The sequence below is a fragment of the Salmo salar genome, chromosome 10 (genome assembly GCF_965601325.2).
Source record: "Salmo salar chromosome 10, fSalSal1, whole genome shotgun sequence".
Lineage (NCBI taxonomy): Eukaryota > Metazoa > Chordata > Actinopteri > Salmoniformes > Salmonidae > Salmo > Salmo salar.
This window is the reverse complement of record NC_138300.1, coordinates 93,701,271-93,727,737: the sequence shown is the minus strand read 5'-3', so window position 1 is coordinate 93,727,737 and position 26,467 is coordinate 93,701,271. Positions and strand designations below refer to the sequence as shown.

At 42.9% G+C, this 26,467-nt stretch overlaps 2 protein-coding genes across 6 annotated transcripts in view; one reads left to right on the top strand and one right to left on the bottom strand.

Annotated features, from left to right (window-relative positions):
• The window catches only part of blm (BLM RecQ like helicase), a 32,306-nt gene extending 15,356 nt beyond the window's left edge, over nt 1-16,950 (top strand). For both annotated transcript variants that reach the window (XM_014124836.3, XM_014124835.3), the window contains 18 exons: nt 8,217-8,326; nt 8,439-8,571; nt 8,689-9,410; nt 9,544-9,720; nt 9,895-10,013; nt 10,115-10,228; nt 10,327-10,425; nt 10,512-10,660; nt 10,785-10,891; nt 10,994-11,154; nt 11,259-11,454; nt 11,639-11,829; nt 12,004-12,148; nt 12,243-12,442; nt 12,608-12,803; nt 12,955-13,077; nt 13,241-13,454; nt 16,465-16,950. In XM_014124836.3, the coding sequence (XP_013980311.2) occupies nt 8,217-8,326; nt 8,439-8,571; nt 8,689-9,410; nt 9,544-9,720; nt 9,895-10,013; nt 10,115-10,228; nt 10,327-10,425; nt 10,512-10,660; nt 10,785-10,891; nt 10,994-11,154; nt 11,259-11,454; nt 11,639-11,829; nt 12,004-12,148; nt 12,243-12,442; nt 12,608-12,803; nt 12,955-13,077; nt 13,241-13,454; nt 16,465-16,675 (3,367 nt within the window). In that variant the 3' untranslated portion in view covers nt 16,676-16,950. The remainder of the gene's footprint in view (nt 1-8,216; nt 8,327-8,438; nt 8,572-8,688; nt 9,411-9,543; nt 9,721-9,894; nt 10,014-10,114; nt 10,229-10,326; nt 10,426-10,511; nt 10,661-10,784; nt 10,892-10,993; nt 11,155-11,258; nt 11,455-11,638; nt 11,830-12,003; nt 12,149-12,242; nt 12,443-12,607; nt 12,804-12,954; nt 13,078-13,240; nt 13,455-16,464) is intronic.
• frmd5a (FERM domain containing 5a) overlaps nt 2,038-26,467 on the bottom strand; it is a 129,843-nt gene continuing 105,413 nt past the window's right edge. For 2 of the 4 annotated variants that reach the window (XM_014124837.3, XM_014124838.3), the window contains exon 14: nt 17,165-24,975. In XM_014124837.3, the coding sequence (XP_013980312.1) occupies nt 24,392-24,975 (584 nt within the window). In that variant the 3' untranslated portion in view covers nt 17,165-24,391. Of the gene's footprint in view, nt 2,304-17,164; nt 24,976-26,467 lie in introns of those variants that run through there. The other 2 variants (XM_082957233.1, XM_014124840.3) reach the window with 2 other exon arrangements.

Sequence of the window (26,467 nt, the reverse complement as noted above, 5' to 3'; positions counted from 1 at the left end):
GTTCCACCATTGGGGTGCCAGAGCAGCGAACAGTTTTGACTGGGCTGAGCGGGAACTGTGCTTCCTCAGAGGTAGGGAGGCGAGCAGGCCAGAGGTGGATGAACGGAGTGCCCTTGTTTGGGTGTAGGGCCTGATCAGAGCCTGAAGGTACGGAGGTGCCGTTCCCCTCACAGCTCCGTAGGCAAGCACCATGGTCTTGTAGCGGATGCGAGCTTCGACTGGAAGCCAGTGGAGAGAGCGGAGGAGCGGGGTGACATGAGAGAACTTGGGAAGGTTGAACACCAGACGGGCTGCGGCGTTCTGGATGAGTTGTAGGGGTTTAATGGCACAGGCAGGGAGCCCAGCCAACAGCGAGTTGCAATAATCCAGACGGGAGATGACAAGTGCTTGGATTAGGACCTGCGCCGCTTCCTGTGTGAGGCAGGGTCGTACTCTGTGAATGTTGTAGAGCATGAACCTACAGGATCGGGTCACTGCCTTGATGTTGGTGGAGAACGACAGGGTGTTGTCCAGGGTCACGCCAAGGCTCTTAGCACTCTGGGAGGAGGACACAAGGGAGTTGTCAACCGTGATGGCGAGATCATGGAACGGGCAGTCCTTCCCCGGGAGGAAGAGCAGCTCCGTCTTGCCGAGGTTCAGCTTGAGGTGGTAAACATAGTGGCGGATCATTTTTGACACTTAAAACTAGAGGTCGACCGTTTCTGATTTTTCAACGCCGATACCGATTATTGGAGGACCCCAAAAAAAAAGCCGATACCGATTAATCGGCCAATATTTTTAATGTATTTATTTGTAATAATGACAATTACAACAATAGTGAATGAACACTTATTTTAACTTAATATAATATATCAATAAAATCAATTTAGCCTCAAATAAATAATGAAACATGTTCAATTTGGTTTAAATAATGCAAAAACAAAGTGTTGGAGAAGAAAGTAAAAGTGCAATATGTGCCATGTAAGAAAGCTAACGTTTAAGTTCCTTGCTCACAACATGAGAACATATGAAAGCTGGTGGTTCCTTTTAACATAGGTCTTCAATATTCCCAGGTAAGAAGTTTTAGGTTGTAGTTATTATTGGACTGTTTCTCTCTATACGATTTGTATTTCATATACCTTTGACTATTGGATGTTCTTATAGGCACTTTAGTATTGCCAGTGTAACAGTATAGCTTCCGTCCCTCTCCTCGCTCCTACCTGGGCTCGAACCAGGAACACATCGACAACAGCCACCCTCGAAGCAGCGTTACCCATGTAGAGCAAGGGGGAACAACCACTCCCAAGTCTCAGAGCGAGTGACGTTTGAAACGCTATTAGCGCTCACCCGGCTAACTAGCTAGCCATTTCACATCACTTACACCAGCCTAATCTTGGGAGTTGACAGGCTTGAAGTCATAAACAGCGCAATGCATTGCGAAGGGCTGCTGGCAAACGCACGAAAGTGCTGTTTGTTTGAACGCTTACGAGCCTGCTGTTGCCTACCATCGCTCAGTCAAGACTGCTCTATCAAATCATAGACTTAATTATAACATAATAACACAGAGAAATACGAGCCTTAGGTCATTAATATGGTCGAATCCGGAAACTATCAACTCGAAAACAAAAAGTTTTTCCTGTCAGTGAAATACGGAACCGTTCCGTAGTTTATCTAACGGATGTTATCCCTAAGTCTAAATAATCCTGTTACATTGCACAACCTTCAATGTTATGTCATAATTACGTAAAATTCTGGCAAATTAGTTCGCAACGAGCCAGGCGGCCCAAACTGTTGCATATACCCTGACTCTGCGTGCAATGAACGCAAAATGACACAATTTCACCTGGTTAATCAAATCAAATCAAATGTATTTATATAGCCCTTCGTACATCAGCTGATATCTCAAAGTGCTGTACAGAAACCCAGCCTAAAACCCCAAACAGCAAGCAATGCATGTGAAAGAAGCACGGTGGCTAGGAAAACCTCCCTAGGAAAAACTCCCTAGAAAGGCCAAAAACCTAAGAAGAAACCTAGAGAGGAACCAGGCTATGAGGGGTGGCCAGTCCTCTTCTGGCTGTGCAGGGTGGATATTATAACAGAACATGGTCAAGATGTTAAAATGTTCATAAATGACCAGCATGGTCAAATAATAATAATCATAGTAGTTGTCGAGGTTGCAACAAGCACGTCCGGTGAACAGGTCAGGGTTCCATAGCCGCAGGCAGAACAGTTGAAACTGGAGCAGCAGCACGGCCAGGTGGACTGGGGACAGCAAGGAGTCATCATGTCAGGTAGTCCTGAGGCATGGTCCTAGGGCTCAGGTCCTCCGAGAGAAAGACAGAAAGAGAGAATTAGAGAGAGCATATTTAAATTCACACAGGACACCGGATAAGACGAGAAATACTCCAGATGTAACAGACTGACCCTAGCCCCCCGACTCATAAACTACTGCAGCATAAATACTGGAGGCTGAGACAGGAGGGATCAGAAGACACTGTGGCCCCATCCGATGATACCCCCGGACAGGGCCAAACAGGCAGAATATAACCCCACCCACTTTGCCAAAGCACAGCCCCCACACCACTAGAGGGATGTCTCCAACCACCAACTTACCGTCCTAAGACAAGGCCGAGTATAGCCCGCAACGATCTCCGCCATGGCACAACCCAAGGGGGGGCGCCAACCCAGACAGGAAGACCACGTCAGTGACTCAACCCACTCAAGTGACGCACCCCTCCCATGGACGGCATGGAAGAACACCAGTAAGCCAGTGACTCAGCCCCTGTAATAGGGTTAGAGGCAGAGAATCCCAGTGGAAAGAGGGGAACCGGCAAGGCAGAGACAGCAAGGGTGGTTCGTTGCTCCAGCCTTTCCGTTCACCTTCACACTCCTGGGCCAGACTATACTTAATCATAGGACCTACTGAAGAGATATTTCTTAAGTAAAGACTTAAAGGTTGAGACTGAGTCTGCGTCTCTCACATTGGTAGGCAGACCATTCCATAAAAATGGAGCTCTATAGGAGAAAGCCCTACCTCCAGCCGTTTGCTTAGAAATTCTAGGGACAATTAGGAGGCCTGCGTCTTGTGACCGTAGCGTACGTGTAGGTATGTACGGCAGGACCAAATCGGAAAGATAGGTAGGAGCAAGCCCAAGTAATGCTTTGTAGGTTAGCAGTAAAACCTTGAAATCAGCCCTTGCCTTAACAGGAAGCAAGTGTAGGGAGGCTAGCACTGGAGTAATATGATCAAATTCTTTGGTTCTAGTCAGGATTCTAGCAGCCGTATTTAGCACTAACTGAAGTTTGTTTAGAGCTTTATCTGGGTAGCCGGAAAGTAGAGCATTGCAGTAGTCCAGCCTAGAAGTAACAAAAGCATGGATTAATTTTTCTGCGTCATTTTTGGACAGAAAGTTTCTGATTTTTGCAATGTTACGTAGATGGAAAAAAGCTGTCCTTGAAACAGTCTTGATATGTTCTTCAAAAGAGAGATCAGGGTCCAGAGTAACGCCGAGGTCCTTCACAGTTTTATTTGAGACGACTGTACAACCATCCAGATTAATTGTCAGATTCAACAGAAGATCTCTTTGTTTCTTGGGACCTAGAACAAGCATCTCTGTTTTGTCCGAGTTTAAAAGTAGAAAGTTTGCAGCCATCCACTTCTTTATGTCTGAAACACAGGCTTCTAGCGAGGGCAATTTTGGGGCTTCACCATGTTTCATTGAAATGTACAGCTGTGTGTCGTCCGCATAGCAGTGAAAATTAACATTATGTTTTCGAATGACATCCCCAAGAGGTAAAATATATAGTGAAAACAATAGTGGTCCTAAAACGGAACCTTGAGGAACACCGAAATTTACAATTGATTTGTCAGAGGACAAACCATTCACAGAGACAAACTGATATCTTTCCGACAGATAAGATCTAAACCAGGCCAGAACTTGTCCATGTAGACCAATTTGGGTTTCCAATCTCTCCAAAAGAATGTGGTGATCGATGGTATCAAAAGCGGCACTAAGATCTAGGAGCACGAGGACAGATGCAGAGCCTCGGTCTGACGTCATTAAAAGGTCATTTATCACCTTCACAAGTGCAGTCTCAGTGCTATGATGGGGTCTAAAACCAGACTGAAGCGTTTCGTATACATTGTTTGTCTTCAGGAAGGCAGTGAGTTGCTGTGCAACAGCTTTTTCAAAAAAAATTGAGAGGAATGGAAGATTCGATATAGGCCGATAGTTTTTTATAATTTCTGGGTCAAGATTCGGCTTTTTCAAGAGAGGCTTTATTACTGCCACTTTTAGTGAGCTTGGTACACATCCGGTGGATAGAGAGCCGTTTATTATGTTCAACATAGGAGGGCCAAGCACAGGAAGCAGCTCTTTCAGTAGTTTAGTTGGAATAGGGTCCAGTATGCAGCTTGAGGGTTTGGAGGCCATGATTATTTTCATCATTGTGTCAAGAGATATAGTACTAAAACACTTTAGTATCTCCCTTGATCCTAGGTCCTGGCAGAGTTGTGTAGACTCAGGACAATGGAGCTTTGGAGGAATACCCAGATTTAAAGAGGAGTCCGTAATTTGCTTTCTAATGATCATGATCTTTTCCTCAAAGAAGTTCATAAATGTATTACTGCTGAAGTGAAAGCCATCCTCCATTTGCGAAGGCTGCTTTTTAGTTAGCTTTGCGACAGTATCAAAAATAAATTTCGGATTGTTCTTATTTTCCTCAATTAAGTTGGAAAAATAGGATGATCGAGCAGCAGTGAGGGCTCTTCGATACTGCACGGTACTGTCTTTCCAAGCTAGTCGGAAGACTTCCAGTTTGGTGTGGCGCCATTTCCGTTCCAATTTTCTGGAAGCTTGCTTCAGAGCTCGTGTATTTTCTGTATACCAGGGAGCTAGTTTCTTATGACAGATGTTTTTAATTTTTAGGGGTGCGACTGCATCTAGGGTATTGCGCAAGGTTAAATTGAGTTCCTCGGTTAGGTGGTTAACTGATTTTTGTCCTCTGATGTCCTTGGGTAGGCAGAGGGAGTCTGGAAGGGCATCAAGGAATCTTTGGGTTGTCTGAGAATTTATAGCACGACTTTTAATGCTCCTTGGTTGGGGTCTGAGCAGATTATTTGTTGCGATTGCAAACGCAATAAAATGGTGGTCCGATAATCCAGGATTATGAGGAAAAACATTAAGATCCACAACATTTATTCCATGGGACAAAACTAGGTCCAGAGTATGACTGTGGCAGTGAGTAGGTCCAGAGACATGTTGGACAAAACCCACTGAGTCGATGATGGCTCCGAAAGCCTTTTGGAGTGGGTCTGTGGACTTTTCTATGTGAATGTTAAAGTCACCAAAAATTAGAATATTATCTGCTATGACTACAAGATCCGATGGGAACTCGGTGAGGAACACTGCATATGGCCCAGGAGGCCTGTAAACAGTAGCTATAAAAAGTGAGTGAGTAGGCTGCATAGATTTCATGACTAGAAGCTCAAAAGACGAAAACTTTTTTTTGTAAATTCAAATTTGCTATCGTAAATGTTAGCAACACCTCCGCCTTTGCCGGATGCACGGGGGGTATGGTCACTAGTGTAACCAGGGGGTGAGGCCTCATTTAACACAGTAAATTCATCAGGCTTAAGCCATGTTTCAGTCAGGCCAATCACATCAAGATTATGATCAGTGATTAGTTCATTGACTATAACTGCCTTGGAAGTGAGGGATCTAACATTAAGTAACCCAATTTTGAGATGTGAGGTATCACAATCTCTTTCAATAATGGCAGGAATGGAGGAGGTCTTTATACTAGTGAGATTGCTAAAGCGAACACCGCCATTTTTAATTTTGCCCAACCTAGATCGAGGCACAGACACGGTCTCAATGGGGAAAGCTGAGCTGACTACGCTGACTGTGCTAGTGGCAGACTCCACTAAGCTGGCAGGCTGGCTAACAGGCCTGGCCTGCACCCTATTTCATTGTGGAGCTAGAGGAGTTAGAGCCCAGTCTATGTTCGTAGATGAGAGCACCCCTCCAGCTAGGATGGAGTCCGTCACTCCTCAACAGGCCAGGCTTGGTCCTGTTTGTGGGTGAGTCCCAGAAAGAGGGCCAATTATCTACAAATTCTATCTTTTGGGAGGGGCAGAAAACAGTTTTCAACCAGCGATTGAGTTGTGAGACTGCTGTAGAGCTCATCACTCCCCCTAACTGGGATAATATTGCCTGCTAACCTGGATTTCTTTTAGCTAAATATGCAGGTTTAAAAATATATACTTCTGTGTATTGATTTTAAGAAAGGCATTGATGTTTATGGTTGGGTACAGTCGTGCAACGGTTGTGCTTTTTTCGCAAATGCGCTTTTGTTAAATCATCCCCCGTTTGGCGAAGTCGGCTGTCTTTGTTAGGAAGAAATAGTCTTCACAGTTCGCAACGAGCCAGGCGGCCCAAACTGCTGCATATACCCTGACTCTGTTGCAAGAGAAGTGACACATTTTCCCTAGTTAAAAGAAATTCATGTTAGCAGGCAATATTAACTAAATATGCAGGTTTAAAAATATATACTTGTGTATTGATTTTAAGAAAGGCATTGATATTTATGGTTGGAGCAACGTGTACCTAAGCGATTATATGCAACGCAGGACAGGCTAGATAAACTAGTAATATCATCAACCATGTGTAGTTAACTAGTGATTATGATTGATTGTTTTTTATAAGATAAGTTTTATGCTAGCTAGCAACTTACCTTGGCTTCTTACTGCATTCGTGTAACAGGCAGGCTCCTCGTGGAGTGCAATGTAAAGCAGGTGGTTAGAGCGTTGGACTAGTTAACCATAGGTTTGCAAGATTGAATCCCTGAGCTGACAAGGTAAAAATCTGTCGTTCTGCCCCTGAACAAGGCAGTTAACCCACCGTTCCTAGGCCGTCATTGAGAATAAGAATGTGTTCTTAACTGACTTGCCTAGTTAAATAAAGGTCTAAAAAAAAAAATTGGCCAAGTCGGCGTCCAAGAATACAGATTTCCGATTGTTATGAAAACTTGAAATCGGCCCTAATTAATCGGCCATTCCGATTAATCGGTTGACCTCTACTTAAAACAACACAAGGGTTAACCTGCAATTCCCCCTAGCAGGGATTTTTTTTTTGGCGTGTTTTAGTGCTCAAAAAAAGTGTCACCTTTTTGGGCCCTGACCAATGTGCATCCCTGGGCAATGTGAAAACATGTTTTATACATTTTTGTAAATGTATTGAACATGAAATACAGATATCTCATTTATATAAGTATTCACACCCCTGAGTCAATACTTTGTAGAAGGACCTTTGGTGGCGATTTCAGCTTTGAGTCATCTTGGATATGTCTATCAGCTTTGCACATCTGGATTTGGAGATCTTCTCCCATTCTTCCTTGCATATTTTCTCAAGCGCTGTTAAGTTAGATGGGGAGTGGCGGTGAACAGCAATCTTCAAGTCTTTCCACAGATTTTCAGTGGGATTCAAGTCTTGGCTTTGGCTGTGCCACTCAAGAACTTTCATATCCTTGTTCTGAAGCCATTCCAGCATTGGTTTGGCTGTATGCTTGGGGTCATTGTCCTGTTTGAATGTAAATCTTCACCCCAGTCTGAGGTGGCTTGTACTCTGAAGCAGGTTCTCATCAAGGATTTGCCTGTATTTGGCTCCATTCATTGCTCTATCCTTACAAGTCTCCCAGTCCCTGCCGCTGAAAAGCATCTACAACTCCAGGTGTGCTGTCATTTGCTTTTTTCTCAGGAGTGGCTTCCGTCTGGTCACTCTCCCATAAAGCCCAGATTAGTTCCTTGGACTTCATGGTATAGTTTCTGCTCTGAGATATTGTGGGACCTTATATAGACAGGTGTGTTTCTTTCTAAATAATGTCCAAACAATTGAATTGGCCACAGGTGGACCCAATCAAGTTGTAGTGACATCAAGGATGATCAAAGGTAATTGGATGCAACTGAGCTCAATTTGTAGTCATAGTAAAGGGGTGTGAATACTTATGTAAATTATTTTCTGTATTTAATTTTTATATAAATTAGCAAACATTTCTAAAAACATGTTTTCACTTTGTCATGGGGTATTGTGTGTAGATGATGGGTGAGAAAATAAAATCTATTTAATCCATTTTGAATTCAGGCTGTAACACAGCAAAATGTGGAGTAAGTCGAGGGGTATGAATACTTTCTGAAGGCACTGTATCTACTTGGCAAGCGTTGTTTATGATCACAACAGATTGAAGTCAGCTGGCTCTGCACTCCGTAAAGACATCAGCCCTGTATCAACAAGAGGGTCAGTGTCAAGCCTGCAAAGAGTGTCTGATGGTCCTCTTAAAGAAAGAAAAGGTGAATAACATGGGTTATGTTTAAGCCAGATGTTTTGGTCTGTTTTTATAATTCCAGTGAACATTGCATATAATTCTCTTGTATTGACTCCTCATTTTATTTGTCCCTTTAGTCACCAATCCAACGTCTGAAGATCAGCTCTTGAGTATCATGGAGTCCATCTGTGCTCTGGTGGATTCCATCCCTGATCATGAACTATTAGGCCTGTCCTGTGGGACAGAGCTCTTACTGCAGCGGGCTCATAGGTAATTCATTTAATCTGAACTATTTTATATGGGACAACTGCTGTAGATTAAGTTTCAGCTGTAGTTTTACTGTGACATCTATTAATCTGTTAGTCATATCACCCTTTTTACCACCAGGAAAAGGATAATTGCTACTGGCAGCAGTGACACATATTTCAGGACACAACAGCCAGACAGCACTGTCTTGGAATCCAGATTCAGTGAAAAGACTACTTTTTCCTTTGCTACTCCAAGTGTCATGTCTTCCACCACTTGCCTGCCCAAGGGTAAAGGAGATTCTTCCATGAAAGCCCTTCCCTTCAGGAGGTCCTCAGTCATATCTGTGGACTACGACAGTAGTGTTTTTGAGGACTCTGACTGTATGATCAATGTTCAGACTCCAGGCATCTCTTGGAGACCCAGCACTCAGGAAAATCCTATTTTCACTGGAGACAAGAAGAAAGCATCCACAACAGGCCGAAGTAATTGTGACTCTCCATCGAATTACGGTATCTTCAAAAAACAAATTGGTGATGTAGCTCAGTCAAATCGCTTCTTCTCACCGAAGAGCCCGGCAGCTGCTGTACAAATGACTGGGGAGAGCAGTACCCAAGCCTCTGTGGCACAAGCCCCGGCAGTCACGGAGCCAGACGATTTCTTCATTGATGACTTTGACATAGATGACTTCAATGATTCAGATATCCCTGATTACTTTGAACCCCCAAGCTCCTCAGTGTCAAGGCAGGACTCCAGTTCTGTCTCTAAAGCGGTGCGTGAGGGAGGACCAAGTACATCAACATGGCAGAAGAAACCAGCTACACCAGCTCCTGTGGCCAAGCCTCCTAAAATCACCTCTCCTGGCAAGTACATTCATTACAGGGCAGCCTTGAGATTGGATTATTCCTTCTACTAAACAAATGTTTTTTAGTTTTTCTTACATGGATTACTTGGTCTGTAGCTCAGACAGACTCATGTTTATCTCATAATTTGCAGAGCCCACATACAGAAACCCTGCCCACGATCGCTTCAGAGGCTTCAACTTCCCCCACTGTCCAGAGATGATGAAGATTTTCTACAAGCGTTTTGGTCTCCATCAGTTCCGATTCAATCAGTTGGAAGCCATTAATGCTACGTTGTTAGGTGAAGACACATTTGTCCTGATGCCAACAGGTGAGTGTGGAATCAATGCCGATTGTAGTATACAACAAATGCCTTTTAATGCATTGATTCAAATAACTCAAACTGACTTTGCAGATGTGTAATATTTAGTAGGTATGAACAGAAAATGTTGATTAAATAATGTAATGTGCTGGATGTGTTTTGTTGTTATTTCCTGTTTTTCAGGAGGGGGTAAAAGTCTTTGCTACCAGCTGCCGGCCTGTGTGTGTACAGGAGTCACTGTGGTCATCTCACCACTGAAATCACTCATTGTAGACCAGGTCCAGAAACTCACTACTCTGGATGTAAGTTTTCTACATACTGCTCACAGTGCAAAGTATGAAATGTACACATTCTTGCCACCCTATGCTTGGAATGTGTTTTAAATGTCCTTGCATGTTTTTAGATTCCCGCCACAAGTTTGTCTGGTGAGAAGACTGACAGTGAAGCAGCCAGGATCTACTTGCAGCTGTCCAAGAAGGACCCCATAATTAAATTGCTCTATGCAACTCCTGAAAAGGTGAGAACTAAATAATTTAACCAGTAATGCTTTTATCAACTTCTTCTAATGGGAAATGCTATATTCAGACCTGTGTTTTTCAATCTGTTTTCCTCCAGGTGTGTGCGAGTGGCAGGATGATCAGTGCCCTTCAGAACCTGTATGAGAGAGGTCTTCTAGCACGCTTTGTCATTGATGAGGCTCACTGTGTCAGTCAGGTAGGTTCCTATATGTGATGCCTTATCTGGTCTATGTTAGGTGTTAGAGGGAGACTATGAACCTCATGCCCTGTTGTTTCTCTCAGTGGGGCCATGACTTCCGGCCAGACTACAAGCGGATGTACGAGCTGCGGCAGAAGTTCCCCAAAGTGCCGATCATGGCCCTGACCGCCACTGCCACCCCCCGCGTCCAGAAGGACATCCTCAACCAGCTGCAGATGACCCAGCCTCAGGTGTATGTGCTCTAAGACGTGCCTTACCTGGTGAAAAAACACCAGGTAAGGCACGTAGTATTGTCGTATGCAAACATACAGCAGCTGTTTGTATGAATATTCATCATGGTGTCATTTCTCTCTCAGGTTTACCATGAGCTTCAACAGAAACAACCTCAAATATGCTGTGTTACCCAAGAAACCCAAGAAGGTAGATGAGGACTGCATTGACTGGATCAAGAAGAATTATCCACGTTAGTAGTGTTCTCCCTCACTTGGTCAGAGGTTTTTAATGCTAGTGGAATGAAGTGTTTTGAGGACTGGGATCATGACTGGTTTTTACTCCTTGTGTGTAGGTGATTCTGGCATTGTGTACTGCCTGTCCCGTAATGACTGTGACAACATGGCTGACAGTCTTCAGAGAGCTGGTATACTAGCGCTAGCCTACCATGCAGGCATCAATGACAAAGACAGAGAATATGTGCAGACCAAATGGATCAATCAGGATGGCTGCCAGGTGAGGTGATCTTAACAGATGTTTACACGTTAACGTCACTAACCACCTTCATACTATTTGAGCTATCATTAACCCAGGGTTAATGTTGTATCCCTGTTCTCCAGGTCATATGTGCCACCATAGCCTTCGGCATGGGCATCGACAAGCCTGATGTGCGCTATGTGATCCACGCCAGTCTCCCCAAGTCAGTAGAGGGCTACTACCAGGAGTCAGGCAGAGCAGGCAGGGACGGAGAGATCTCTCACTGCATCCTCTTCTACTCCTACTCTGACGTCATCCGCATCAAGAGGATCCTCACCAGTACAGATCTGAATTTTGACTATATAGACTTACAAATAATAGTCTTCAATTTTGTATGTGTTATATATCACGTATTGGAACATTTCCATGGAGGTATGGAAAGCTCCGTGGACGATGTCTAAAATCCTGTATGTCAAAGTGTGAAAGTGATATTGAGAAAATGTCCACTCTGTTTTGATCACAGTGGACAAAGATGGAAACCACCATACCAAAGCCACTCACTTGAACAATCTGCACAGTATGGTACATTTCTGTGAGAACGTGATGGACTGCCGAAGGATACAGCTGCTGGCTTACTTTGGAGAGCACAAGTTCAACCCAGGTTTCTGCAAGGAACACCCTGATGTCATCTGTGACAACTGTGCCAGACCCAATGTAAGAGTTAACCATTGATAATAAACCCATTATTACTATAAACCTTTTCCTGACTCAGTTAGCACTTGTTCTATTTCACTGAGTATTTTTACAGCTATGTGGTTATAATGTTTCATGTTTGAATTTGAAATGTTTCTATTTAATCAAACTGGTTATGTTGTTTTTCGCTTTCAGCAATACAAAGCAAGAAACGTGACTGAAGATGTGAAGAACATTGTGAGATTTGTCCAGGAGAATTGTGAAAAAGTTGGCTCCAGATACAACAAATCTGCGAACCAAAACCGACTGACTCTGAACATGCTGGTGGACATTTTCTTGGGTAACCAGTAAATTAGAGAACCACTTAATTGAATGATTAAAAATGACTGTATGTTTAGTGTTTCTGAGAGAAACTCAACAATGCTTTCTGACAGGTGCTAAAACCGCCCGTGTCCAGTCAGGGATGTTTGCGATAGGAAAGGCTTACTCCAAACACAATGCTGACCGTCTGTTCAAGAAGCTGGTGCTGGATCACCTCCTGGTAGAGGACCTGTACATCACAGCCAACAGCCAGGCAGTGGCCTACATCTCTGCTGGACCCAAAGCCATCAATGTCCTCGGGGGACACATGCAGGTGAGCTTACACACATCATACTAGTCCATAAACTTAGTTCTCATTCGATACGTCAACAACTGTTGTGAACATGTTCTGTCATTCGTTATTAATATCACATATTTAGTTATGTTTGTGAGATCCCTGCAGTAGAAATGGGAACATAGTTATTTTTCCTTGTCCTAGGTGGAGTTCTATGAGACCGAGAGTGCCTCCAGCATCAGAAAGCACAAAACTGCTGTTGCCAAGGATGTCTCCAAGAGCGAGGAGATGGTCCAGAAGTGTCTGCAGGAGCTCACTGATCTGTGCAAGAGGCTGGGCAAGGTCTTTGGCATTCACTATTACAACATCTTCTCCACTGCCACCCTGAAGATGATAGCCGGTGAGTGCTGAGCACATACACTACTATTTAGACTTATTGTATTTCATTCCTGTTCATATTCCTTTTCTAGACCAAGCAAGTGTTTACCTAGCATTTTATTGGTAGACTTCCAATAACCAGGCGTTGTTGTAAAACTGTTTCCTTCTCCCAGAGACTCTGTCGGCCGACCCAGATGTGCTGCTGACGATTGATGGTGTGACGGAGGACAAACTGGAGAAGTATGGAGCAGATGTCATCGCGCTTCTGCAGAAATACTCTGAGTGGAAGCTACCTGGTGAGTGACCATACTGGGGAAAGCATGTCCTACACAACTCGATAAAACTGGATTTCATATGTTCATGTTCCTACTCAGTGATATCTGTGCCCTGCTGTGTTGGACCTGTAGTGTGGTTGGTTTGTATTAACATGTGTGTCTGTCTGACTTAACCCCTCTGCAGTGGAGGAGCAGTCTGACACCACTGAAGGAAGCTCCACTATGGCATGGATAGACCCAAGGCGAGGCCGCGGAGACGACGAGGAGGACTGTTATGACGACGCTGGATCATCTAGTTATTTCAACAATAACAATGGCAGAGGAGCGAAGAGGAAAAAGGCCCCCGCCTTCAAGAAATCCAAAAAGAGAAAAGGATATACAAACTCCAACTCTAAAGGGTTAGTGTTATGTCTCAAATGTCAAATCTTATATGCAGTCATATACAGTGTCGAGTGAAACTCTACACACCTGCTATGAGCACAGTCTTCACATTTTGCTGCCTTAAAATTACATCTAAAAAGGATTACATTTTATATATACAGTATCAGTCAAAAGTTTGGACACACCTACTCAATTCAAGGGTTTTTCTTTATTTTACTATTTTCTTTATTTTACTATTTTCTGTAGAATAATATAGATGACGTCAAAACTATGAAATAACACACATGAAATCATCTAGTAACCAAAAAAGTTTTAAACAAATCAAAATAGATTTTAGATTCTTCAAAGTAGACACCCTTTGCCTTGATGATAGCTTTGTGCACTCTCAGCAGAATGCTGTGGTAGCCATGCTGGTTAAGTGTGCCTTGAATTCTAAATAAATCAGACAGCGTCACCAGCAAAGCACAATCACACCTCCTCCTCCATGCTTCATGGTGGGAACCACACATGCGTAGATCATCCATTCACCTACTGGTGTTAACTTAAAATGACACAACAACTAGGTTCCAGTTTAACAACGTTTACTAAACCGTATTTCCACAATACATGGCATACTAATAAGAGTGATGGCGCCGTGATAGGGATACTTAATACATGTACTTAACAGTTGTAACCAAAAATCTCACATTTGGACTCATCAGACCAAAGGACAGTATTCCACCGGTCTAATGTCCATTGCTCGTGTTTCTTGGCCCAAGCAAGTCTCTTCTTTTATTGGTGTCCTTTTGTAGTGGCTTCTTTGCAGCAAAGACCATGAAGGCCTGATTTAACGCAGTCTCCTCCGAACAGTTGATGTTGAGATGTGTCTTTTACTTCAACTCTGTGAAGCATTTATTTGGCCTGCAATTTCTGAGGCTGGTAACTCTAATGAACTTATCCTCTGCAGCAGAAGTAACTCTTGGTCTTCCTTTCCCGTGGCGGTCCTCATGAGAATGCCAAGAGTGTGCAAAGCTGTCATCAAGGCAAAGGGTGGCTACTAAAATATATGTTGATTTGTTTAACACGTTTTGGTTACTACATGATTCCATGTGTTATTTCATAGTTTTGATGTCTTCACTATTATTCTACAATGTAGAAAATAGTAAAAATAAAGAAAACCCTTGAATGAGTAGGTGTGTCCAAACGAAGTTTACATACACTTAGGTTGGAGTCATTAAAACTGGTTTTTGAACCACTCCACAAATTTCTTGTTAACAAACTATAGTTTTGGCAAGTCGGTTAGGACATCTACTTTGTGCAAGTCATTTTTCCAACAATTGTTTTCAGACAGATTATTTCACTTATAATTCACTGTATCACAATTCCAGTGGGTCAGAAGTTTACATACACTAAGTTGACTGTCCCTTTAAACAGCTTGGAAAATTCCAGAAAATGATGTCATGGCTTTAGAAGCTTCTGACAGGCTAATTGACATAATTGGAGTCAATTGGAGTTGTACCTGTGGATGTATTTCAAGGCCTACCTTCAAACTCCGTGCCTCTTTGCTTGACATCATGGGAAAATCAAAAGAAATCAGCCATGATCTCAAAAGAAATTGTAGACCTCCACAAGTCTGGTTCATCCTTGGGAGCAATTTCCAAACGCCTGAAGGTACCACGTTCATCTGTACAAACAATAGTACGCAAGTATAAACACCATGGGACCACGCAGCCGTCATACCGCTCAGGAAGGAGACGCGTTCTGTCTCCTAGAGATGAACATACTTTGGTGCGAAAAGTGCAAATCAATCCCAGAACAACAGCAAAGGACCTAGTGACAATGCTGGAGGAAACAGAAACAAAAGTATCTATATCCACAGTAAAACGATTCCTATATCGACATAACCTGAAAGGCCAGTCAGCAAGGAAGAAGCCATTGCTCCAAAACCACCATAAAAAAGCCAGACTACAGTTTGCAACTGCACATGGGGAACAAAGATAGTACTTTTTGGAGAAATGTCCTCTGGTCTGGTGAAACAAAAATAGAACTGTTTGGCCATAATGACCAGTGTTATGTTTGGAGGAAAAGGGGGGGAGGCTTGCAAGCCGAAGAACACCATCCCAAACGTGATGCACGGGGGTGGCAGCATCATGTTGTGGGGTGTGCTTTCCTGCAGGAGGGACTGGTGCACTTCACAAAATAGATGGCATCATGAGGAAGAAAATGTATGTGGATATATTGAAGCAACATCTTAAGACATCAGTCAGGAAGTTAAAGCTTGGTCGCAAATGGGTCTTCCAAATGTACAATGACCCCACGCATACTTCCAAAGTTGTGGCAAAATGGCTTAAGGACAACAAAGTCAAGGTATTGGAGTGGCCATCACAAAACCTTGACCTCAATCCTATAGAACATTTTTGGGCAGAACTGAAAAGGCGTGTGTGAGCAAAGAGGCCTACAAACCTGACTCAGTTACACCAGCTCTGTCAGGAGGAATGGGCCAAAATTCACCCAACTTGTTGTGGGAAGCTTGTGGAAGACTACTTGAAACATTTGACTACTTAAACAATTTAAAGGCAATGCTAACAAATACTAATTGAGTGTATGTAAACTTCTGACCCACTGGGAATGTGATGAAAGAAATAAAAGCTTAAATAAATCACTCTCTATTATTCTGACATTTCACATTCTTAAAATAAAGTGGTGATCCTAACTGACCTAAAACAGAGAATTTTTACTTGGATTAAATGTCAGGAATTGTTAAACTGAATTTAAATGTATTTGGCTAAGGTGTATGTAAACTGCCGACTTCAACTAATATAGATATAGATGTGTATATATATATATTTATTTATTTATTTATTTATTTATTTATTTGTGTGTGTATACATATGTGTTTTTTGTATTTTTTCCCAAATGAATACTAGCGATATACTATATACTTGCAATTGTATATTTGAGTTATTTCATGTCAGACTTTAATTCAGAATACTCTCTGGCATCTACATTTACCCGTTTTATTCTCTTCACTCCTGTCTCTTGGTGTAGGGGGTACAGCAACAATGGGTCATGGACAGGGTCCAACTCCAGAGGTGGATCTAAAGGGCGGGGGTCAGCAGCAGGACGTGGGTCAGCAGCAGGGCGGGGCTCAAGGCCTTCAGCAGCAGGCACAGTGGGGAGGAGGCCCGGCTTTATGGCCCTCCCCACACCACAAACAAACAGCCGGCCATTCCTCAAACCAGCTTTCTCTGTACTGTAGGAGTATAACTCCTGGCCATACCTGGAGTCTAACAGAGGGACTTTGGAGTAGCAAGGAAACTCCTAGTTAGTACAGGATTTAAGAGAACTTTGGTTCAATTTGATTACAATTTACTTTTCATTTTAACTGTTGCACCAATGTGTGTTTCTGTACAGTGTCTTCAATAGTCTTAGTTTTTTTCACTGGATTGTCACTGTTTGTTTGCTTCTTTAGCAGTATTTCTTATCCATTCTGACGTGAAGTTTTCCACTTTTAATAAAGGCTCATAAATGATTCTTAAGTGATACTGTTTTAAACTGTTTTCATCTGGAATAGGTAAATATGGGAGATTGTGTCGATTTTGTTTTGAACCACGTACTTAATACTGTACTTCCATTTCCCCCAAAAGCATGGAATGTGTAGATGTTCCCTGTAGATGGCACTATATAATGAGCTTTCAAAAAAATGGTGTGAATTTGCATTGAAGAGCCATAAACCACAAGAAGCCCATTTTTAAATGTTTATTCAATGTTTATTTCAAATTTGAATAGTTGAATGGCACCAGTTACAAGGGACTATCAGAGAGAAACAATAATGTATACTGTTTTGTACAGAAGGTTTTCTACAGTATAAACATGGGATTCGGAATGGATCTGAACAAGAACTGGATTTGGCACATATTTGTATATTCATATTACGTAAATAAACAGCAACCTTTATTCGAGAGAGAAAGATACATAAGACACATCTACAGACACTTATGCATATACACTTATTTACATGTATATGCACAGCTGTGTGAGTGTTTGCTTGAGAGCTGGCGACGGGGCGGAAGCATATTACAACAAGGTGACATTATAATGACTGGTTCTATTAACTCCCTCAGCTCTATAGCTGTAGCTCTGTCTGCCCTATACTTGTTAAGTAGTATTACTGTGGGAGTAAAGGGGACCTTCAGGAAAAGACAGCTCAATGCCATTTACCTTTTGCATTCAAACTAGCTCATCTGCTGGCATGTTATTTTTCAAGCTGTACTTTTCACTTTACTATTTAATCTTCATGTCATTGGCAAACTGTCGTATGTAGAATATCTAGTACCTCCTTTAATCAGAGTAATGGCCAATAAATGTTATTTATTAGTCTGTGGTTTCCATAATGATTGCCAACATACTATATGTAAACCAGGGCAGTTGTCCAAAGATAACAGAAATCCCCTACTGTTTTACACACTACCAGCAAGAGTCTGAAACATCTACCAGACAAACAAGTACACAAGCCAGTTCCCAGGAGAGATCAATGAAATGAATGTAAACATGACATCACCAGACCAAAGGTACTGTACAGATTCAAGGTTTTTCAGAGGCAACGTACCTGTACAGATAGATTCAGACGGATACAGAACTACAGAACTTTCCCTCAGATACACAAAGTGCCGACCATACAGCATCACATGGGATCAGTAACCACCACCCTACATTAACAGCTACATAGCAAACAGTGTTTTCCCTTTAAGCCTGTGAGATTAAAGGGTAGTCCATACATTATGAGGGTACTCTGCATCTGTCTTTGTCCATTCACTCATTTGCCCCTTTGTTAAAAATGCAGAGCTGTTAGGGACTAAAGATTCCAGGCACGGGGAAAGACCCTTCAGTCACAATGAAGTACTGTTGAACAAGATGCTGAAGACCAACATCCAAATAAGAGCTTTAACAATGGAAGGAAAAAAACATTGATAAAATATGGTACATACTAAGAATAATGATAACTTCATTTTACATTATTACTGTTTTTTATCAAAAAAGGAAAAGGTGCGTACCATGAGCTCTAATTTGTTGGTAATGTAAATACACTACATGGCAAAAGTATGTGAACATCTCATTCCAAAATCATGAGGATTAATATGGAGTTGGTCCCCTCTTTGCTGCTATAATAGCCTACAGTCTTCTGGGAATGCGTTCCACTAGATGTTGGAACATTGCTGCAGGGACTTGCTTCCATTCAGCCACAAGAGCATTAGTGAAGTCAGGCACTGATGTTGGGCAATTAGGCCTGGCTCGCAGTCGCCGTTCCAATTCATCCCAAAGGTGTTCGATGGGGTTGAGGTTAGGACTCTGTACAGGCCAGTCAAGTTGTTCCACACAGATCTCGACTAACCGTTTCTGTATGGACCTCGCTTTGTGCACGGGGGCATTGTCATGCTGAAACAGGAAAGGACCTTCCCCAATCTGTTGCCACAAAGTTGAAAGCACAGAATCGTCTAGAACATCATTGTATGCCATAGCGTTAAGATTTCCCTTCACTGGAACTAAGGGGCCTACCCCGAACCATGAAAAACAGCCCCAGACCATTATTTCTCCTCCACCAAACTTTACAGTTGGCATTATGCATTGGGGCAGGTAGCGTTCTCCTGGCATCTGCTAAACCCAGATTAGTCCACCGGACTGCCAGATGGTGAAGTGTGATTCATCACTCCAGAGAATGCATTTCCACTGCTCCAGAGTCCAATGGCGCCGAACTCAGTAGTGAGTGTTGCAACCAAGGACAAACGATTTTTAGGTGCTACACGCTTCAGCACTCGGCTGTCCTGTTCTGTGAGCTTGCCTTCCACTTCGCGGCTGAGCCGTTATTGCTCCTAGACGTTTCCACTTCACAGTAAATTGCATGGCTGTGTGCTCAATGTTATACACCTGTCAGCAACTGGTGTGGATGAAATAGCCAAATCCACTAATTTGAAGAGATGTCCACATACTTTTGACCATGTAGTATACAATGACAGTCAACTGATTTTTGACACTGCAAAAAACAGCACAATGTCCAGTGTAAGACTTCTGTTTACATTTCTATGTCCATTTGCTCTTACAATTTGACTGATTATTGCTTATTGAATGATGCTGCCTTAATTGTTGCATGCTTGGAAAGAACATTAAAGCTGCATAATGCTGATAATGTGTACGAACATAAACCATCAATTGACCTTTTTGCTCTTCCAGTTCCCTGACCGTTAAGAAGTAACACTAACAGACTGTCTGGAACTGTCTTGTTGACCTTTACAGTATTTAGCATTAGGCAAGTTATAAATAGGAAATATGAATGTATAAAATAACAAAAAAGTACAGTTATCTTGCATACTGGATCAACACTCCCCATCTAGGTACAGACAAATTCAACCTTTCAAGTCATCCTCTATCTTTGTGTGCTGTTCATTGGAAGTGCATGCATAATACACTAGCATAAGGAGCATGCATATTTGACTCGGGAATTTCTGCCTTTCTATGGTATGTAACTGTTACTGCACCAGATTTGCTACTAAGGGCTGCTTTTAGCACACCTCTGCCATAAACATGGGTATTTCACACCGCAGATGTCTGGGATCCACACTGTTGATGGAGGGTTAAGAACTGAAATGTCTAGGACCACAGTAAACACCCAGCCGTAGCACTGACTGGTATAATTTCAATAAGCCTTTCTCTACGGCTGGCCATGCTTTCCACCTGGCTACCCCTACCCCGGGCAACTGCCCGGCACCCTCCACAGCAACCCGCCAAAGCCCCCACCATTTCTCCTTCACCCAAATCCAGTCAGCTGATGTTCTGAAAGAGCTGCAAAATCTGGACCCATACAAATCAGCCGGGCTAGACAATCTGGACCCTCTCTTTCTAAAATGATCTGCCGAAATTGTTGCAAGCCCTATTACTAGCCTGTTCAACCTCTCTTTTGTATCGTCTGAGATTCCCAAAGATTGGAAAGTGGCCGCGGTCATCCCCCTCTTCAAAGGGGGTGACACTCTAGACCCAAACTGCTACAGACCTATATCTATCCTACCCTGTCTTTCTAAGGTCTTCGAAAGCCAAGTTAACAAACAGATTACTGACCATTTCGAATCCCACCGTACCTTCTCCGCTATGCAATCTGGTTTCAGAGCTGGTCATGGGTGCACCTCAGCCACGCTCAAGGTCCTAAACGACATCATAACCGCCATCGATAAGAGACATTACTGTGCAGCCGTATTCATCGACCTGGCCAAGGCTTTCGACTCTGTCAATCACCACATTCTTATTGGCAGACTCGACAGCCTTGGTTTCTCAAATGATTGCCTTGCCTGGTTTACCAACTATTTCTCTGATAGAGTTCAGTGTGTCAAATCGGAGGGCCTGTTGTCCGGACCTCTGGCAGTCTCTATGGGTGTGCCACAGGGTTCAATTCTCGGACCGACTCTCTTCTCTGTATACATCAATGATGTTGCTCTTGCTGCTGGTGATTCTCTGATCCACCTCTACGCAGACGACACCATTCTGTATACTTCTGGCCCCTCTTTGGACACTGTGTTAACTAACCTCTAGACAAGCTTCAATGCCATACAACTCTCCTTCCGTAGCCTCCAACTGCTCTGAAACGCAGGTAAAACTAAATGCATGCTATTCAATCTATCACTGCCCGCACCTGCACGCCGTCCAGCATCACTACTCTGGACAGCTCTGACTTAGAATACGTGGACAACCACAAATACCTGGGTGTCTGGTTAGACTGTAAACTCTCCTTCCAGACTCACATTAAGCATCTCCAATCCAAAATTAAATCTAGAACCGGCTTCCTATATCGCAACAAAGCATCCTTCACTCATGCTGCCAAACACACCCTCGTAAAACTGACCATCCTACCGGTCCTCGACTTCGGTGATGTCATCTATAAAATAGCCTCCAACACTCTACTCAACAAACTGGATGCAGTCTATCCCAGTGCCATCCGTTTTGTCACCAAAGCCCCATACACTACCCACCATTGCGACCTGTACGCTCTCGTTGGTTGGCCCTCGCTTCAAACTCGTCGCCAAACCCACTGGCTACAGGTTATCTTCAAGTCTCTGCTAGGTAAAGCCCCGCCTTATCTCAGCTCACTGGTCACCATAGCAGCACCCACTCGTAGCATGGACTCCAGCAGGTATATCTCACTGGTCACCCCCAAAGCCAACTCCTCATTTGGCCGCCTTTCCTTCCAGTTCTCTGCTGCTAATGACTGGAACGAACTGCAAAAATCTCTTAAGCTTGGAGACTCATATCTCCCTCACTAGCTTTAAGCACCAGCTGTCAGAGAAGCTCACAGATCACTGCACCTGTACATAGCCCATCTGTAAACAGCCCATCTATCTACCTACCTCATCCCCATACTGTATTTATTTATTTATCTTGCTCCTTTGCACCCCAGTATCTCTACTTGCACATTCATCTTCTGCACATCTACCATTCCAGCTGTATTGTAATTACTTCGCCACCATGGCCTATTTATTGCCTTAACTTACCTCATTTGCACTCACTGTATATAGACTTTTTGTTTTCTTTTGTATTATTGACTGTTTTGTTTATTCCATGTGTAACTCTGTGTTGTTGTATGTGTCGAATTGCTACGCTTTATCTTGGCCAGGTCGCAGTTGCAAATGAGAACTTGTTCTCAACTAGCCTACCTGGTTAAATAAAGGTGAAATAAAATAAAAAAATATGCTGCAGTGTCTTCCTTGCTGGGGACAGACTACACTCAGGGCCAGGTGATGCAGTGCTCTGGTTACATGGGCCCAGGCTGGGCTCAACAGGGCAGAGCAGGCAACAGCACCGCTGGGGGATCAGAGCATGGAGCAGCTGTGTGGAGGACATGGTGTTTAATAACAGGCCAAAACAAGAATGGCTGCAGCCAATAGTCACGAGCACCAAGTGGTCACATATGCATTCCCCTTTGATTATACTCGTACCGGCCTCTTGCATGTGAGGCTGGTCGACTCATCAGTGCTCATTTATTTTGACGTCCATTGAACCTCTACCTCTTTCTCATTCAATCTCTTTCTTTCAATCTCTCTTATCTTATCGTTATCTCTCTCTTTTTCTCTCACTTTTAAAAAATAAGACCATATTTTTTATCTGTCAACACTTCACATTATCAGCTTGAAGTGTGTTACATTCCTACATACAGACACACAACACACACTCATACCTGGACCAGGTACAGTAGAGGAGGTAGAGATGAAACCCCACAAAAACAGATTTGACCCAATATCGGCCATGACAGCAGAATTACTGCTCCCTTGAGCTATGAGACAGAATAGTCTGCACAGTCACCTCTCAAACTGTGGAAAACAACTAACCAATCTGCATTTATTGTGATGTTTACAGGCATGAAAACATGTCTTTGGAGTACTATGTTTTCTGTTGGTATTGTAGTCCAGTCTACCTTTGACAATATGTATTGTTCCTCCACCATCTGTTGTGCCTTCCTGGCCCACAGTGGGCATTTGAAATAGTTGTCTTGACAACTAAAAAGTGTGCATGCTGGTGGAGTGAGAGAGGTGTGAGCTATACGGAGTGGATCTGGATAAAAGCCCTGTTTTTGAGTCAACCCCCTCTCATATATGTCCATAAATGCCAGACCTCACTTGAAACACAGCTAAAAAAAATTATAATTTCATCTTCAATAACAAAATATCATTTCAGTTCTGTTAAAAATATACATGGAAAAACTGTCAATATAATAGGAAACAAACTACTTTGTACAAAAAGTACATCATTGTTATTCTTATACTAACAATTAATTATAGTATAATATACGCAAACTTAAGAGCAAGGTTGATATGGAACTGAAAGAAATCATACATTTCAACAGATCTTCAATTTCATCAGATCTTAACATAATCAAGAAATGTACATAAAACAAAATTAAGAAATATGACAAAACAGATGCACACATTCAAAAGTATTGAAGTATTTAACCTAAAGAGTATTGCAAATCTACCTAGACTGGTCCTATTGTTGCTAGTGAGTGTTTCCAAGAAGTTGATCATCAGCACTTCTAACAGTTACTGACACTATGGGGTCACATAACACCACGGTCACTGGTTTATTTAACTGTATCCTTTAGAAAAACTTAAAACGGATTTCAACTTCACAGCTTCTACTTTATACACCTATTGTATTTCCACTAAAGTATAACTTTAAAACAATCCGACAAATTCAAAACGTTCTTCATATCATCTACTTTTTTCTTCATGAAAGGCATTTGGTAATCATCCCGACTTACTCAATTTCAATTACTTGCACTTTGACAGACTCAATGCACATCGCTCTAGCTTCCCTCATTTAAGGTGTTCTGATCAATGAAAACCATTATAGATGTATGGCTTGGGATGGATGTTACTTCATCTTAAAAGGCATGACTGTCTACTTCACTGAACACTTTTCAAAGCTGTATTTATCTCACTTCATTATGAACCATTTCGATGACTTGGTGGCTTCCCTGATATCCTTGCATCACATTCTTCCCCTATGCAAATGCAATTTATTTTCCAAACAATACATAGTAAATGTAGGCAACTTTCATTCGTTGCAACAAAATGTCTCGTTCCTGTTAAAAAATACTTCAGTTCTTTAATTTCAGTTTCTTATTTTTTCGTTTATATTTTTTGAAAAAATAAAATACCTGAAATGACCTGAAATTCAACAAAAAAAAAATCTTCTGGGTTTGTAAAAACAAACGAACGGTAAAGGGGAAAAAAGGGGGAGTAACTCAAAATGGAGGGAGAGAGAGAAACTCCTGGCACAGTGATTCCAGGAGTGGTCCGACATGTATGTCAGCGGGAGTATCATGAGAGAAGCTGGGTTCATGGTTGGAACGGGGCTGCCCTCCATCTCTCCGGAGCTTTAATCGTCTTCTCTAACCCCGAATGGGCTTACGCACTCTACGGCCTCATGCTCTCTCTCATTTGTTAATGAGCAAACTGCCCGCCCAGCGGAGCTTGCAGGCAAACCACCGCCTGAGGGGACAAAAGTATTCGTAATGGAACTGCTCAAATTCGGGGGTCTGGCGGATATCACGTAAAAATGCAACGTCAAGGTCAGATTCAGTGAGGACGATGAGGAGGAAGAGCAAGACAAAGAGGAGTCCAATGGTCACAAGAAGCAAACGGAGGACACTTAAAACAAACGTATTCACCTGTTCCACTTCACTGAGCGGCGAGGCTCCCTCTGCACCCTCTACCGTCGCTCTACTGTCTGACAAGTCGCCTGCATCCCCCACCGAGGGGGTGCCTGCCTCCGACTCCTTCTCCTCCTTGATGCTGCAGGGGGCTCCGTTGACCTGGCGTGCCACGGCCAACTCCAGGCTGTGCTCTGCCACGGGGGTGGGCAGCACGCTGTCAGAGGGGCTGTAGGCCTCATCAGAGATCACCGCCGAGCCCTCGCTGGCGTCCGTGGCCAGGCTGCGGGAACGCGGCATGAAGGAGTCCCCATGGGACACAGAGCGCACAGGTGTAGAGTGGGCACTGTCACGCAACGACTCCAGACCTGTCCAGGGCAGTGGAGAGAGAGAAACAGACTCAGAGGGGATTTCCAGTACACAACACTACAGTGCTAACACCTAATAAGAGATTAAGTTTCAACCATGTGAGTGGATATCAATGTGTTTATACAGTAACATAATGCCATCCATTTGCTTAATGATGGATCATATGAACATCACTCTGGACTGGACCATTGATCTATTATAGATGAAGGTCTGATGAGTGGGGAATGTCCAGTGACAGAGAGCTCAAGAAACACATTCTCCATACTGATTAGCAGCTTGTTCATTAGTCCCACAGCACGCTGAGCCCTCCCAGATATAAACCTTGAAGATCACCGTGGGTAGGTTTATCTTTCAGACAATAATAACACTCACTAAGTATTGCTAATTTCAACCTACATGCAGGGAGTTATAATTCCCACAAAATGTGAGGTCCATACAATAGCAGGGGGAGAATATCATAATCCACAACATAGAAATAAATATAAATAAGATATGTGTAATTATAAATAAACACCCCACATAAAGCATTTGGTCTTTCTCAAGAGTTTTTAAAAATGTTTTCCTAATAATTATTGACACAGTCTGGTCTCTGGGGTAGCCTAGAGTTAGTTTTAGGATGCATTAAAGGTTGCTAGCTGTCAGGTGTGCTCCCTCTTCGGCCTCTAGGTCACCAGGCTGCTCGTTATGGCGCACACCTGTCATCATCGTTACGCGCACCTGTGTGTCATCAGACTCACCTGGACTCCATCACTTCCCTGATTACCTTCCCAATATATGTCACTCCCTTTTTGTTCCTTCCCCAGGTGTTATTGTTTCTGTTTCATGTTTCATGTCTGTGTGCTGTTAGTGTTTCTTGTTTTGTATTATGTTCTGTTTATTTATTAAAACACTCCCTGAACGTGCTTCCCGACTCTCAGCGCACATCGTTACACTAGCTCATCAGTGATCGCATGCTTACTCTACAAAAAGCAAATGCAGCATTTTTCATTATACCTAAAGGATATGCAAATGTATCTATACTGAACAAATTATATAAATGCAACATGCAACAATTTAAAAGATTCTACTGAGTTCCAGTTCTTAGAAGGAAATCAGTCAATTGAAATAAATTCACAAGGCCCTAATCTATGGATTTCACATGACTGGGCAGCGGTGCAGCCATGGATTGGTCTTGGATGGCATAGGCCCACCCACTTGGCAGCCAGACCCACCCACTGGGGATGCAGGCCTAGACAATCAGAATGAGTTTTCCCCCACAAACTGGCTTTATTACAGACAAAAATACTCCTCATTTGAGAGAAATAAGGTTTTTGTGCATATGGAACATTTCTGGGATTTTTTTGTTTCAGCTCATGAAACATGGGACCAACACTTTACATGTTGAGTTTATATTTTTGTTCAGTGTATATATTCTCTTTTTACGAGCTACAGGACAGACGTCACTGCGGATGAGAAAGAGTTGAGCTTGCGCTGACTGTTCCATTCCTCAGA